Source organism: Staurois parvus, unplaced genomic scaffold, assembly GCF_062004578.1.
Source record: "Staurois parvus isolate SC_StPar_1 unplaced genomic scaffold, SC_StPar_1.0 ptg000452l, whole genome shotgun sequence".
In the NCBI taxonomy this organism is placed as follows: domain Eukaryota; kingdom Metazoa; phylum Chordata; class Amphibia; order Anura; family Ranidae; genus Staurois; species Staurois parvus.
The window spans coordinates 737,920-755,571 of NW_028318248.1; the positions used below are offsets into that span (position 1 = coordinate 737,920).

At 42.6% G+C, this 17,652-nt stretch overlaps 1 protein-coding gene across 2 annotated transcripts in view; it reads left to right on the forward strand.

Annotated features, from left to right (window-relative positions):
* HIPK2 (homeodomain interacting protein kinase 2) overlaps window positions 1-17,652 on the forward strand; it is a 106,601-nt gene that overhangs the window by 54,131 nt on the left and 34,818 nt on the right. For both annotated transcript variants that reach the window (XM_089688722.1, XM_089688721.1), the window contains exons 3-4: window positions 11,708-11,831; window positions 13,833-13,952. In XM_089688722.1, the coding sequence (XP_089544848.1) occupies window positions 11,708-11,831; window positions 13,833-13,952 (244 nt within the window). The remainder of the gene's footprint in view (window positions 1-11,707; window positions 11,832-13,832; window positions 13,953-17,652) is intronic.

Sequence of the window (17,652 nt, forward strand, 5' to 3'; positions counted from 1 at the left end):
AGTAACAGTTCCCCTTCATTAGTATTAGTGGGAGTAACAGTGCCCCATCATTAGTATAAGTGGGAGTAACAGTGCCCCATCATTAGTATTAGTGGGAGTAACAGTGCCCCATCATTAGTATTTGTGGGAGTAACAGTGCCCCCCATCATTAGTATTAGTGGGAGTAACAGTGCCCCATCATTAGTATTAGTGGGAGTAACAGTGCCCCATCATTAGTATTAGTGGGAGTAACAGTGCCCCATCATTAGTATTAGTGGGAGTAACAGTGCCCCCCCCCATCATTAGTATTAGTGGGAGTAACAGTGCCCCCCCATCATTAGTATTAGTGGGAGTAACAGTACCCCCCCATCATTAGTATTAGTGGGAGTAACAGTGCCCCATCATTAGTATTAGTGGGAGTAACAGTGCCCCATCATTAGTATTAGTGGGAGTAACAGTACCCCCCCATCATTAGTATTAGTGGGAGTAACAGTGCCCCATCATTAGTGTTAGTGGGAGTAACAGTGCCCCCCATCATTAGTATTAGTGGGAGTAATAGTGCCCCATCATTAGTATTAGTGGGAGTAACAGTGCCCCATCATTAGTATTAGTGGGAGTAACAGTGCCCCATCATTAGTATTAGTGGGAGTAACAGTGCCCCCCCATCATTAGTATTAGTGGGAGTAACATTGCCCCCCCATCATTAGTATTAGTGGGAGTAACAGTACCCCCCCATCATTAGTATTAGTGGGAGTAACAGTGCCCCATCATTAGTATTAGTGGGAGTAACAGTGCCCCCCCATCATTAGTATTAGTGGGAGTAACATTGCCCCCCCATCATTAGTATTAGTGGGAGTAACAGTACCCCCCCATCATTAGTATTAGTGGGAGTAACAGTGCCCCATCATTAGTATTAGTGGGAGTAACAGTGCCCCCCATCATTAGTATTAGTGGGAGTAACAGTGCCCCATCATTAGTATTAGTGGGAGTAACAGTGCCCCATCATTAGTATTAGTGGGAGTAACAGTGCCCCATCATTAGTATTAGTGGGAGTAACAGTACCCCCCCATCATTAGTATTAGTGGGAGTAACAGTGCCCCATCATTAGTATTAGTGGGAGTAACAGTGCCCCCCATCATTAGTATTAGTGGGAGTAATAGTGCCCCATCATTAGTATTAGTGGGAGTAACAGTGCCCCCCCATCATTAGTATTAGTGGGAGTAACAGTGCCCCATCATTAGTATTAGTGGGAGTAACAGTGCCCCCCCCATCATTAGTATTAGTGGGAGTAACAGTGCCCCCCCATCATTAGTATTAGTGGGAGTAACAGTGCCCCATCATTAGTATTAGTGGGAGTAACAGTGCCCCATCATTGGTATTAGTGGGAGTAACAGTGCCCCATCATTGGTATTAGTGGTAGTAACAGTGCCCCATCATTGGTATTAGTGGTAGTAACAGTGCCCCCCATCATTGGTATTAGTGGTAGTAACAGTGCCCCCCCATCATTGGTATTAGTGGTAGTAACAGTGCCCCCCATCATTGGTATTAGTGGGAGTAACAGTGCCCCATCATTAGTATTAGTGGGAGTAACAGTGCCCCGTTGTTGGTATGAATCTGAGGAATTGTACTGTATTGTTGTTATCAATGGGAGGGATATTGTCCCATCGTTGATATCAGTGAGAGGACTAGTACCCTATTGTTGGTGTCAGTGGCAGGAACTATGCCGCACTGTTGCTGACAGTGGGGGGAAAATTCCTCAAGGGCCGGATAAAAGCAAACAAAGGGCCACATCTGGCCCCCGGGCCACAGTTTGGAGACCACTGCCTTAAAGCTTCATCCTTCTCTTCAGTCTTGCACAGTTGTACAGGCTCCTCTCCTCCTCTACTGAAATGATTGACTCTGATTTCACTGCACGCTGTGAGCTTCTCACAATGTGCATTAGAAGCTGCAGCATGTCAGATGGAACCTACCTACAGTCCAGGCTGGAGGACATCCAGCACCATCTAGCTGTTTCCTCTCCAGCCTGACTGTCCCTGGCCAGTCAGATTTTTGGATTTCAGCTCTATCAATTATGGAGGCTCAGCATCACAACGCTAAGGCAGTCTGAATGCAAATACAACCTGCCTAGAAAAGCCAACTATTCCAGAATTACATCCTCCCATCAGGGTGCTTTGATATTTGCATAACCCCCCCCCCCCCCCACTGTTTGAATCGAGCCCAAAGGCTCTTGAGAGGAGTACCGAGGCATGGTGTTTATGATGTTTTTAGGAAGCTATGTACAGTCCCTCCCTCCAGCCATGAACTGCCTGCATTGCATAGAACAGCACTGAGACCCAGTAATTAAATCACTGGGTCTAAAATATGTTATATAAAGAAAACAGGTTTTTTTTTAATGTCATTAGCATTGATTAGGGGGAGGGGAGGGCCAGGGAAGGCATAATATAAGCAAATTAGACTTTATAATTAAACACATGAACATGGCACTATGAATGTTGTAAATTATGAGGATTTTAAAACATTTTTAAAACAATGGAGGTTAAAAAGTAACGATGACTGTGTAAACTTACAGAATGTGAAGTTTTGAAAACATTTTTGGGGGATAAAACAGATAATATCTTTTAATTTTCTGGCTGATAAATTTGGTGTAACCCGTTATGTGCCAGAGCGGCGCACATCGCCATGTCTGCAGAGACTAGTGTGGAGCTTAATTAGGTTAATAAGAGTCTTGATTCTGGCTGTTCTCGCTCTGCCGCGCTGCGTCCTCCCCCCCCCTGAACAAATCTTGTCCTCCTTTTCCCTCCATCTCTCATTGTCATCTCCCTGTTTCTGCACCCTGATCACGACTGTCTGCTAAAACTGGCATTTTTTTTCCTCCCGAGTCTCTGCAACGCGGTGTGGAGTGGTCTGCACCCCCTGCTGGTCAGAAAAAAATACAAAAAATATAGACAAAAAAGAAAAAAAATATATTATACTTTTTTGTTTTAATAGGAAACTTTAAAAACTCTAAGAAAAAAAGTTAAAGTGGACCTGACATCAGATATATTATTTATGTATCGTTTATTTAAGTGCAGTATGCTGAGTAATGTGTCATTGTAACATTTCCAGGTATTTATTCATTTTCACAGAGATTACAGTACACCCCCTGACAATGCCTTCATTTGCTTTTATACTTTGAATGATGATACCATCTTTTGTTCAGGCATTATCTATTTCCTGGACTGAGATACTGGCTCAGAGATGACACAAATTATGTAAATCCTGGAGCCTGTACAGTTTTTGTTCACAAATGTATGACACAGATCAGCCCCTGCTGCAGCCCGTCACTTTATGACTTGGTACAAAATGACAATGTTGTAGTCTGATCACTGTGGGAGGGGAGATTAAGGAAATGCTTCCATCCTGCCTGCAGCAGACTGATGACATCATCTCAACCTAGGCAAAGTCACTGACTGGAGCCCAAGGATGGCATTTTTGAATAAAAGGTGAAGATTCTTTGAAATGGTGATGTATCAGGAATGACCTACAGACTTGTAAAATTAAAAAAATCAACTTTTTTTAAAGGATAAGTGCACCTTTGGGAACATGTTACATGTTCCACCTGTTTTTAGGGTGGATTGTAACATGTTCCTGCTTCTGCATCCGCATCCCAATCCCCCCCGACCTTGTGACAGTGGGCCAGGGATCTTCTCCCAGCACCTGCTGTCACAATTCAAAGAGCACGGCCGTGCAGGCTCCACCCATGTGGCTGTATCATTCATTCACAGTGTTCTCCTTTGCAGCTGACGGCTTGTCGTACTCAAAGAACTACCAGGGCGCTGGTGAGCACTCTTGGTACTTCATTAAATTCCTTCTGCCATTGTGTAACTGCCTGCCTGTACGAGGTATGGGCAGACAGCTTACACTGACAGTCTGCAGAAGACCTGCATTCCTGTCTACTAATAAAAAAAAAAAAAAAAGATAGTAAATGCACATTTTTTTTTACTTGTATGTACATTTATTACTTTTTTCAAAAAGGTGAACTTATCCTTTAAATTGGAATAATAAACATCTAATACTTGGCTTTTCTTCACTGAGTGCCCCCATAGCAAACTGCTTGCTAAGGAGTCACACATGTGTGTCCATAGACATGCAGCTCAGCTCAGTATTGCCCTCCAGCATTTGATTGACAGCAGCAGGAGCCAATGGCTTCTGCTGCTGCCTCAGCCCCTGTGAGTAGAGGAAGAGGAGAGAGAAGAGATGTAGATGAGCACAGTGTTGGATCGATTGAGGACTCGGCTAAAGGAAAAAAAAACTAACAGATCACTGTACTAAGACAAGCAGTGTTAGTACAGCGATCTCCCCCGCTGTGCTATTGTGTTCTGACAGGGGGACTGTCCCCACACCATAACACACCGATCAGAAGTCGATTGACAGACCTTTTTCGGTCATGCCCTTTTGACAGAAGCTGAACGAACGTCCTGATTATTTTGGACCGGTTGTCATACACACAGGCCGAATGTCGGATGGTTCCTGTTGAACCAGCTAGTGCCACCTGATATTCATCCTGTGTGTACGGGGCTTAACTATTTCAGGAGGTGGGGTTGCATAGCAAATTGTAAAATGTTTTTTTACCTTAGAGTGTTACTAAACCCACAACAGTAAAATCAGTCTGTATATGCAGTAAAGCATGCTTGTTCTACTCACTGTGGAACAGAAGGGGTTAATCCTCTGCATTGTGTACAAAGGCTGTTTGATCCTGACTACTCTGCCACTCCTCTTGTTGAAATGTCCACCTAATACAGACTGAATCCGTAGTCACATGCACATGCTCAGTTTGGTGTGTATTGCTAGAGAGGTTTTTTTTTTTTTTTTTCTTGGGAGGGTGCATGTAACCAGCACAGGCCAATCATGACTGTTCAGACAGAGGGTCAGGGGTTTCACATCCTCCTAGAGCAGAAAGAAAACTCCTCCTACAAACTTTAACCAGTGACCTGCTGAAGTCACAAGACTGCTATATATTGCTGATGAGAAAAGGTACTAAGCAGTTTATATTTACTAAAATAATTGCATTTCCATGCTCTGTGCACTGTGGGAGACCAGATATAGTGAATGCAGGGTCCGGGGTTTAGTAACACTTTAATTCAGGAAATGCATTAAGGTAAAAATGTTTTAGCTTCAGAACCACATAAGTGCATTTCCGTCCACATGTTGTATTGTATTTTCAGTCCAAGGTTGTAAACGCATTTATATTAGACCTTAGTGATTACATAGCACAAGCTCCACTCTTCCTGCAGCAGGGGAGAATGATTAAAGGCAGAGGTGTTAGATTTGTTGATCAGCAGCTTTATCTTCTTGTATGAAAGTCATGTCGGTGACTTTCCCCTGTCCTGCACAACTGGATTGATATGGTTGAGGTACATCAGTAAAGCAAACCTATAGGAGCTTATGGATCGACTGTGACCCACTTATCAGGGTTCCTCGTGGCCTGACTTGTGGCCATGAAAGAAATTGTCCTAGCCAGCAAATATGAAGGGAGGTATGGACCAAGGGAGGACTGACCATTCGAGCCCGAGGGCCCAGGGTCAGTAGGGGGCCCCATGAAATGCCCCTGGTACCTTTTTATAGGTTTTTTTGGGTGTGCTTTGAGTGTGGGCAAGGACACAGGGGCCCCATGAGTTGTCAGTCCGCCCCTGGTATGGACTCAGACACACCAATTGCTTGTATGGATACAAATAGCTTTAACATACTGAGCCATTGTAAATGCAGCTTACAAGTTTGCTGGTGCTTGTAGTCAGATGTTACTGATGGGTCATTTTCAGGGTCTTGAGCAGAGTTAGAACTGTATGCTTGGGGATGGCAGACCCAGCTGTCCTATGGATGGAAAATGGAAAGCATTTAACCACTTCAAGTTTGGACACTTTTAGACCCTTCCTGTCCAGGCCAATTTTCAGCTTTCATATCATACTTTGAATGACAATTGCACAGTCATGCAACACTGTACCTATATGATTTTTTTAGCATTTTTTGGGACAGATAAAACTTTATTTTGGTGGTATTATGTTTATTTTTTTGCTATATAAATTAAAAAGTCCAAAAATTTTGAAAAAAAAGTGTTTTTCTTATAAAATGTTGCAAATAAATAATCTTTCTTCATAAATGTTGGCCAAAATGTATTCAGCTATCTTTTTAGTACAAAAAAAAAATAACCCAAATTAGTTTATAACCAAAAATGTTTCTAAAACATTTTTGACATTTTTACTTTTTTTTAATATTATTATTTATGTTTTTTTTTTTTTTTTCTAACATACTGTCACCCTAGCAGTACAGTGTCACCATAGTGACACTGTACTACTTGTGGGGGGTGATAAAGATTTTTTTTTTTACACTGATTGCTTTTACACCCATAAAGGCTGTAAAAGCAATAATTTCTCCTTCTCTCTGGCTGCATTCTTGCAGCCATTGAGAAATACTGTGAGAGCTGTGATTGGTCACAGCTTGTAACATGGTACAAGGCTGTTGTGAATAGCCTTGTACCATGTGATCTCTGTGATCATTCACATATTTCACACGTAGTAAGCAATGATGTCAGGAAGTGAGATCTTGCTTACTACTATTCATGTGATCACTGATTGGCCAATCAGTGATCACATGATCGGGACCTCACACAGAGGTCCAGTACAACGGACACAGCGGACACCGGATCGCGGTGCTGCGTGCTCCCAGGGAGCACACACAAGCAGGGGAGCGGGGAAGACTGCTCCCGTCCAGCTGTTTATGTACATGGGCCGGACGGGAAGCTGTTAAATATCAACTGCCGCAAACTGTCACAAGCACTTAGAATAGCAACAGCCATTTTTGTAAATTAGTACTAGGAGACACCCCTGAAATTCCAGAAAAGTGTTGTCCCCTGTCCTAGACAGACATAGAATTTTCAGTGGAAGTTAAAGTGGAATTGCACTTCATCAAGTACTACAAACCAAAATGCTATATAATTCATTTCTAATATTCAAAACAAAACATAAACATCAGTGAAACAATAAATGAATAAAGTCCATATGCTGTAATATATAGGTGCTAGTGTAAATCACAATAACAATGTGACAAAGTATAGTCTATATATGTGTTAGTGGTACTGCAAGACACAAATCAGCAACGTGTCCAACTTCAAAAGAGTGCCAGAGGATCCAATGAACTCCACCACTGCTAGGCACTCACCAGAATGCTACTGGTATAGTAGCAATGATCGATGGTCAATCAGATACAATGTTCACAATCCTTAGCCAGAGATCCTCCTAGATAGAAGAAAAGCTTTCACAAGTTTCTTTTTGCTGGAGTCAATATTCATGATCTTCTGATACCAAGTTCGTGCCTCCTCAAATTTTTAAAGCCCAAGAAAGGCTTTTGCCATATGAACATAGGCCTTTAGGCACTTTCCATCACACTTCAATGCCCACTCACAGTCTGTTTATAGCATTCTGCTACTTTTGCAGTTTTATATAAGCCCCAGACTGGGATCTGAAGACTCAGGCAGCATCATCAATCATGCAGAGCATGGAGCTTCCAGGTGCTGTACCTCATCTCTCCAGCCCACTTCCTCGAATCCATCTGTCCTTAGTTCAGGCATTAGCTGAGCTGAGAACCCTCGCTCCCCTCCTGAAAACTCCTGGGATGTATGGTATCATTTGCCTAGGCATGGAAACCAGGAAGTAAATGAAGGAATGCAACAAAAAGGTTTAAATATGATTCTACTTTATTATCTATTTACTAATGCTAGCAGCATAAGGATTAGAAATAGTCCACGTTGATTGAGAAAGTGAAGTTCTGCTTTGAAGTGGCTGTAAAGGCTCAAGGTTTTTTACCTTCACGTATTCTATGCATGAAGGTAACAAACCTTCTCTGTGCAGCACCCCCCAAGCCCCACCTAATACTCACCTAAGCCCCTTCTAGATCCAGTGATGTGCACTGGACTCTCGGCTATCCCAGGACTCCCTCTCCTCATTGGCTGTACTAGCAGTGGGAGCCATTGGCTCCCAATGCTATCAATTACAGCCAGTGAGCCAATGAGAAGAGAGAGGGGGCGGGGCAGTGCCGGTTTTCCATGTGTGAATAGACTCACAGAGCAGCGGCTGGGGAGTGCACATGTTTGTGTGCCCCCATAGCAAGCTGCTTGCTGTAGGGGAACCCAACAGGAGGGAGGGGCCAGGAGGGCCGGCGGGGGACCTGAGAAGAGGAGGATCCGGGTTGCTTTGTGCAAAACCACTGCACACAGCAGGTGTATAGACATGTTTTGTTCTTTTTTCTTTTTCAAATTTAAGCCTTTTAGAATCACTTTAGGTAAGTGACAAAAACATTAATGGAAGACTGTGGGGAACTCTTTCAAAGCAGTTTTAGCAACAGGCTTATTTATATTGGGATAAAGGTTAAACCATATGAATACAAGCTGATTGCTGTATGCGGCCCTGGCAGTGTTAAATGGTTTATAGCAGCCTCTGTAACTGTCACTTTTGCTGGACAGCTTGGCCTGCATGTAAATGTGGAGAAAAATATACGTATATATGTGAAAATATTAGAAAATAAATTCATAACCCAGATACTATCATTACAGGTGTCTTCATACGGTTAACAGATTGCAGATTAGTTCACTATATAATGAATACATGTATGAACTACTGGCCTGTTAAAGGATATCCAAACCCAAGAACAGAAATATAATATATTGCAGATTACTAGTCTTTAGATTTGGTGGTTTCATTAGTTAGTTAGCACAAGGAAATGTTATCTTCCTTCTGTAAACTACTTATTTCCCCATTCCCCAAATAATGAAGAGAACGAGAGGAAGACCAGCATTGGTGACAACCATGACTCTCTCCCTAGATATAGTACCGTGAGTGAGCGTGTCACAAAGGGACTGGAAAAATATCCAGGTGACCATAAAGGAAACGAAAATTAAGAAAATGACTGCAGCCACCACAGCTAAGCTGCAGTATATTACATTCTGATCAATTAGGCCCCAGGTTTTGCCAGTCATTGTTTGGCATTAAAGAGAAGCTAAAAAAAAGTTCTATCAGCCGTAGTTCTGCCACACTTTTTAAAAATTAATGAACTAAATAATTGGAATTTTTAATCCAAAGTCCCATTGAAGTCAATGGAAATCGGAACCCAGCTCCAAAAAGTGTGCTTTAAAGAACAAGAATGATGAAAAATTGTGCAGAATGGTTCGGGAAGCTCCTGGCAAAAGGCTGAGCCACTTCCTTTAAACATCCTAAGAGGGATAGAAGGGGGGACCTGGTGGGACTGGCGATCAAGCTAAGGGTGCTAAGGAAACAGAAGAAGCAGATATAAGGCAGAAACAACCTTTGAAGCAGCCTTTGGTAACCTTTTAGAAGTCCAAAGTGTCAAAATTAACACTGAAATTTAGATTTGGTTTGGGAATCCAAATTCATATCTGGTCTGAATCTAATATCCTTCGAGTTTAGGGATCAGTTCTGCTTGGCATACATATAATGTTTGGTAGATTTCCATTTTTAGTTGGTTTCTATGTTGCCCCCCTATTGTACTGCCAGGGGGAGGAAGTGTTTTTGCACCCAGTAAGGATGCAATCGCCTCTCCAAGTCAAAATCGTGCTCCCCCTTAGACACCCCCTCCCTCCTCCTCCTCCTCTACTCTGTGCTGGTTTTGTGGTTACAGACAGGGTCAGGAAAAGTTCCCACATGGAAAAGACTAAAAAATCATTTTCTCAGCTCTGTTAACACTGCAGCAGCCGCACGGCACTGCATCGTGCTGGCAGAACAGAAGAGAAATCACCCTGGAATGAGGCTGTGACTGTGCTTGTTGGTGCAGAGCCAAAACAAACAGAAATATTGTATTTCTGGCAGGGAGAGCATTTTCCGTATAGCTGAATTGTGCGTCAAAGAGGACCTGTTCTCCTCTTTTGATTTTCACCATTCAGGCTGCCTTCGGAGACCAGTAGGTTGCTGGATAAGAGGAGAGCAGTTTGTGGAGCTTGGCCTTGAAGTCAGGCACCAGTGACATAGTGAAACTAAATCAGAGAGGGGCACCACAGAGTTTTTTTTTCTAGCAGGCATCCTTTTATGTCTTCTCTTAAGCAGAACCTTTACCTTTTAATGCAAACCCATATCCTTACCATTTTAGGACAAATACTCACCTTTCACCCACTGCTTGTCCAGTGCCCTGTTTGCCTGCTGATATTGGTGACTTTCCCACACCGTTACAATGAAATGCTCAGTACCTTAGAGGTGCATCACTGTCACATGGAGGGGAGAATGTCACCAGCACACCAAGGATCACCAATATGGGTCTAAAAGTCACATGCTTGATGAAGGGGTCCTGCGAGACTCTGAAACGTTGCCTTGCTGTAACTATTTGATCGTTTATTAAAACTTTTGGACCCATATTGGTGATCCTCGGTGTGCTGGTGACATTCTCCCTTGCTGATTCTGTTCAGTTCCAGCCGACGGTCGCTGCAGCATACACTTATACACACAGCCATTTTTAATGCAGGGACGTGCTTTTGGATTGTACACTTGCATACTGTCACATGTCTTTGGTTCTGTGTGAGCTCCAACATGGTGTTTGGTGAGCATGTACACACCAATTTTATGAGCGCATCAGTGTGGTGATGGAGTAGCATCTGGAATATCAGTACGTGCTTTTTTACCCTCTCTGCTCTAAAGTGAATCTGTTATTTTCCCCTTATGGAACACAAGTCCAGGTTCACTTAAACTGGAACTAAACCCTCCTATCCTTTACAGCCAAGGAAGCTGCCATCTTAGCCTTTGTTTGATCTGCAGTTGTCATGGTGCTGCACATGTGATCAGTTATAACACCAGCCGTTTGATGATTTGACAGTTCAATTGAGAAAATAAAGGACTGACAGTTATTTACACCATGCTTAGGTCATTGTCAAAAACACTACAGAACATGTCAAGCTGAATGCTACTACTAGATATACATTGATCTGGATAAATGAGGACCTTCAAGAACAATACTGGACGTAAACTCCTGAACAAGCTGTAGGCCAGGTGTCACCAAACGTTCTAAACAAGAGGCCAGTTTACCGTCTGTCAGACTTTAGAGGGCATGTTGAGTGTTGCATCCTTGTTGTTATTGAGGGAAATCATGCCCCTTTGTTGGTGTCAGTGGGAGCATTAGTGCCAGAAGGCAAGCATAGTTCCACATCCTGCCCCAGTTTGGAGACCACTATAGGCTGACATGCTGCACATTCTGCTTTGTTGTTGCAACTGTCAGGAACAATTCTGGTCATGCTGCCACTTGTAGATCTATAGCAGCTAATTTTGAAATCTTATAAAGTAAATATGCTGCAATAGTTGCCCATCTTTCACATATCTTAAATCTATAAGAGCACGTTGGCAGGTCACCACTATCCGTGTCATGACATGAGCGGATTTACTATGCACCAAATCCCAGAGTGGCTCTGTTGCTTATCTTACTTTTTAGATAGATGGATTGAATACAAAGTATGTGTATTGTGATTTTTTTTTTCATAACAACTCTTTTTATTGGTTTTGTAAGACAAAAACAGTGACATCAGAAATGCCCACGCAGGGGCTAGAGCATGCCAACAGACGTAAATCCAGAATGAGAAACAGAGTGTAGGTACAGGGTATTGTGATTTTTGTGTGCTGTATGCAGACTAGAATGTTCTTACTGTTCCTCTCTTCCTCTCTCCTTCATCATTCCTTAACTTTGTTGCTGCTTCACTCTGCAGGGCTCCAGAGATCATACTCGGGTTGCCATTTTGTGAAGCCATTGACATGTGGTCTCTGGGCTGTGTCATCGCGGAGCTGTTCCTGGGGTGGCCTCTGTATCCCGGAGCCTCTGAGTATGACCAGGTGAGTGCAGGGCTCAGGGGATGTCCAGCTTGCTAAGTTACAATGTTTAAAATAAAGCCAAATTTATTATTCAGTTTGTATAATGTGTGCAAGGGGTGAGGACCTATGTCAGATTTTTATTGCTTCCTGTGTCTCTATTGGGGAGATCTATCCTCACTATCATTCCTACAAAAAGACAATAAAGAATGGAGATTGCATACTAAGTTTTATAGGTCCAGTTGATTTTTATTTGCCAAAGTGAGAGTCACAGGAGAATCCAAGTTCAAATACACTATTCACATGCTAAAGTTCTTGAAAAATATTTTGTGAATGTAAGTGGGTTCTGTACCACCATCTGGAAACCAAAGACATTCAAAGCAAGAAGTTACCAACACACCAAGGATCTTCAGAATGGGTCCAAAGTTTTATTCAACATAATTACAGGGGCAACGTTTCAGAGCCGCGCATGACCTTTTCATCAGGTGTCACATGCCTGATGATGAGGTCTTGCGTGGCTATGAAACATTACCTCTGTAATTATGTGATCACTGAATAAATCTTTGGACCTGTTCTGAAGATCCTTGTTGTGTTGGTGACTTACTTTTCGCTTAAGAGGATTATCTCACGCATTTTGGATGCTCAACAGTCCCCTTCACCAGGGTTTGTACTTTCAGAATAAAAGACTAGGTAGCACACTGGACTTGGATTAAATGGTTAAAAACAATCTAATAACGTGTAGGAAGATTCGTTCAGGGTAACAGTCAGCCAGGTGGACTGGCACCCAGACAGCCAGACTGGGGACTGGTGAGCCCCCAAAATGCATTGATTACACCTGTGACTCCATTTTTTTTCTTTGTTTGTTTTTGCAAATTCTCTTTATTCTTTTAAAAGTGTAAGTTACAAAACAAAGCTTATTGGGCATACCAAGGCTGAGAAAATAACATGAAATAACAAAACAGATAACAGACAACTCAACACTTAAATTTGTGACAACCAGTGCCAGATGGCACTCTCACGTTCCCACCCCTATCAATACAATAGAAGCATTACACACGGTCTCCACGACTCCACAACCTAACCTGAAGTATGCTGTACCAAATACAAGGATACAACTGGTTAAAAAGGTAATGGGGTAAATCAACAAAAGCCACTGAATCTCTTGAGTCTGTCCATATATCCCAGATTTTACCGAAATAGTGTGGACAACCCCTTGACTCACCTGTGACTCTCACTTTGACACATAAAAACAACTAGATCTATTGATCTAGTTGGCACACTCCTATCCTGACCATCTTTTTTTCCATCACTACTACAGAGATGGATGTTGGATTCACCTGTTTACAGAGAGCTGTCCTCACCTCATTTCTGTTTGTAGGCAAGGTATCTATCACAACTAGCAAAGCTTGCTGCTCTTCTAGCAGGCCCAATCAATGTTTAGCCTATAGAGTCAAAAGCAGGTGACTGTGCATACCTCCCAACTTTTTGAGATGAGAGAAAGGGACACCTTTTATTACAAAGCCTGTATGCAAAGGACATACCCCTACCTTGCCAGTTGGGAGCTATAACTGTGGTATGGTATGTATGGTGGCAGCTTCCTGAGTGTACTGCAGGGATCTATCTCTGAGATGTCCTAGATACAGCATGGCCAGAGTTTTAGTCCAGAGCTGAGCAGAAGGATGGCCTGCTCTTCTCCATGGCCTGCAAAGTGACAAAGGTGGTCTCCTTGAAAGCTAGCAAAGACCACGCCAGGCACACTGCTACCTAACCTGATGGCATGCACTTTGCTCTGTGCACTGTATATCATGAACAGTAGCCATGTTTTTTTCAAAATTACTGTTTTTCTCCTTTTCCATCTCTGTGCAAAAAAGTATCTCTCTTTCCCATTTCAAAAGGTTGACAGGTATGATTCAACTTTAGTAGCTGCTCAAAGACCTATAGATTGTCCTGGCTACCTTATGGCAATGAGTGGACTTCTATTATGATGATTTCCTACCATTGTGATGTTTTTTTGTCTCCGTGCAGATCCGATACATCTCACAGACCCAAGGACTTCCCGCTGAATATCTCCTTAGTTCTGGAACCAAAACCACAAGGTTTTTCAATCGTGATGGTGACTCGCCTTATCCACTGTGGAGACTAAAGGTGAGAAAACAATGATATTTCAGCACAGATCCTTGATGGTAATTGCTTTACTCCCACCTTTAAGGAGGACTTATCTCAGCAGAGGCAACCATTTTACCTGTTCATGCGTCTAGAAATTAAAATACATTGCATGGACCTAAGAAAGATTCCTGTGCCATATTAACTAAGTAGATAAACCTACATGAGTGCCACCCATGCCATAAACAGAAACTCAATGTGTGTGACTTCCCTGGCTCCGGGACTGCAGTAATTTTTACTTTATAAAACTGCTGCAGATCCCCACCAGATTGGACCTGGCATATGGGATGTGAACTGTCTGCAGTGATTACATTATTGGAGCAGAGCCCACGGGGTCAACAACCCTTTTCTTCCTTCCCGAATTTAGGAGTAGGAGGGTGGTCAGGGGGATCCGGAGCTTTCAGCATAGCACAGGAAACAGAGCTTGTGCCCCTTATGTTAATTAGGAGCAGCATCTGCACCATTTTCTCATCTTAGAAGAATGGTGCACGTACAAAGCCTGAACCACTTCTTGATAATTCTCCTAGTTGAGGGGAAGTCACCAAAACTGAAGCATACAGAATCTGGAACAGTTGTGCATGGCAACCTATCTGCTTTTGGCTTTCCATTGCAAAACTTAAAGTGGATACTCACCTTTCCAACAGTCTGATGTCCCTTGCCGCAGATGGTACCTTCTTGGCTTGTGCTGGGGCTTTGGCGTGCTGGATTGGCCAGCGAGATTATGTAACTTTTGGGGTTCATTCATCCTGGCACACAGGCATCGTGCCAAGAATGTACCCTGAGCTGCGCAGGCACAGTTCAGTGTACATTAAAGAAGACTGCAAACAGGAAGGCAAGTTTATTTTATTGAAGACGAGACATTGCATGTTGCTCTGTCAAGTATAAGAATTGCATACAGCTGACTACACATCACAGCCCCCATTTAAAATGCACTGTTGTAGGGGTGTGTTATGTAACCCTGAATTCATTTGTAACAATTAATGTAGTGTGCTACCTTCGTAGAGTTAACAGGTCCTCTTTGAAAGGGGAGAAACAATGTATAAAAACTAGGTTCATTGTCACAGATGCTGGGTAAGGCTGGTGATATGAAAATGTTCTGATCTACTTTAGTGTAGCAAGTAATAACAAATAGTTACATAATTAGTAGGGTTAAAAAAAGAAACTTTGAAACACTTTTAACAACTTCAATTCCAGACACCTCCTTCCTGCCCCAACCAATTTTCAGCTTTTAGCGCTGTCACATTGTGAATACCTATTAGTCATGCAACGCTGTACCCAAGTAACATTTTTAGCATTTTTTTTAGACAGAAAAACAGAGTTTTTATTTTTTTTTTATAATATACCAAAAATGTTGAAAAAAAACAAACTAATTTTCCTTCATAAATTTAGGCCAAAATGTATTTTTCTACATTTCATTGTTAAAAATAACCCAAATCGACGTTAGTCTGTGTGAAAGTCTATAAACTATGGTATACTATATACAGTATATTTAAAAATTTGTCAATCCTGATGTACTGATGCCCTAAAATGCCAGGACAGTACAAATGACCCCTTTTTGGAAAGTAGACAGTCCAAAGTATTTAGTAAGAGGAATGGCGAGTTTTTCGAAGTTGTAATTTCTTATCACAATTTGTTGGAAAATGAAGAAATGAAATACATTTTTTTTACATACTATCACCAGAGCAGTCCAGCATCATCATGTGACTGGTGTGGTGGTGAGCAGAGATACTGACTGGTGACAGTGGGATCAATTCACTAACGATTATAATGAGAAAATTAAATTACGGGACACATTTACTCCAATTATCTCAAGAGATGCTGAAAATGCCAATTCAATCACCTTATGAGTTATTCACCTCACAAACCAAAAATGAGGTAAATAACTGTAAAACGGTGTTAAGTTCAATTCGCAAAAGGAAATAAATGAATAAATGTATGAGTTAAATAAGTAGCGGTCCAGGCATGAGGTATTTAAAGTGGTACTAAACCCGCAACAGTAAAATCAGTGTGTATATGTAGTAAAGCATGCTTGTTTTACTCCCTGTGGAACCTAAGGGGTTAATCCTCTGCATTGTGTAAAAAGGCTGTTTGATCCTGCCTTCTCTGATCCTCCCCTTCTTCTACTGTCCCCAATCCATCTACTGGTAGAAAAGAGCTTTGGGGGAAAGCTGCACATGCTCAAATTGGTGTGTATTGCTATAGAGGTTTTTTATTTCTTGGGAGAGTGCACATGATCAGCACAGGGCCAATCAACACTGTCCAGACAGAGGGTCAGGGGTTATGCAGCCTCATAGGACAATCAGGGGATAATGAAAACTTGTCCTACACGTTTTAACCAGTGCTCAGCTGGACACTGATAGAAGTCACAAGACTGTTCTAACTGCTGATGAGAAAAGGTATTTAGCAGTTTATATTTACTAAAATAATTGCATTTCCAATTTCTGTGTACTGTGGGAGACCAGATATAGTGAATACAGGGTCCTGGGTTTAGTAACACTTTAAGGAATATAAAAGTATAATCGCCTGTTTGGCGTAGTCTGTACCTTTCTGGATCAGTTTCTCAGCAGTAATATATATAAATAAATATGGAAAAACACAGAATCATTGGGGTTGACTAAAGGGAAAACCTTTTTTTTTTTCCTATTTTGGATAGCGTCAAGATGGATTAGACCGCCTGTCAGGTTATTATTGTTTTTGTCCCCGTTAGGGGGATTCACCTTCTCTATTTGTCCTGTTTACCATTATCATTGAAAGCGAAAGTGAAGAAAATCACAAATTTTGGGTTGTCCCCAAAAATGTAATAGAGGCAAAATCTTCTATGTTATACTTTTGCTATATGCTAATGTACTGTCACTGTACTAATGACCCTGGGTAGGAAGTAGATAACATCTGGGGCAATCAAAGGGTTAACTGTGTGTCTTGGGCATGTTTTGTAATTTGCAGGGCTGCTGTAAGAAATCATGGGGCCCCCTACAGCCTACCTGATGGGGCCCCAACCCCACCACTGACCCCACCCCCTAACCCCTCATACCTGTTTAACCACCTCCCGCCCGCCATATAGTACAATGACGGGTGCAAGGTGGTTCTCTCATTCTGAGAGGATGTCATATGACGTCGCCAGTCTAACCACGCATGCGCGGCTCCGGGAGCGTGCATCGTGGCGATCGGTGGTGCGCTGTGTCCCTCGGACACAGCGGATCAACGGAAAGAGCCGAAGATGTCAGCTCGATTTTGTGATCAGCTGTGTCCAATCACAGCTGATCACATGTAAATAGGGACGCTGACAGCTTGAGAGGAGAGCCCTCAGAGGGGACATGTTCACTGATCATCAGGGCACTGATGATCAGTGTGCCCTGATGAACAGTGTAGCCCCAGCAGTGCCACCTGTCAAAGTCCATCAGTGCCAGCTGTCAGCGTCGATCAGTGCCACGTGCCAGTGCCTATCAGTGCCACATCAATGCCACATATCAGTGCCTACCAGTGCACATCAATACCACATATCAGTGCCCATCTGAGCTGCCTTTCAGTGTCACCCGTCAGTGCCAGTCAGTGCCACCTATCAGTGCTGCCAATCAGTGCCACCTATCAGTGCCAGTCAGTTCCGCCTATCAGTGCCAGTTAGTGCAGCCTATCAGTGTGCATCAGTGCCGCCTATCAGTGCCCATCAGTGCCACCTATCAGT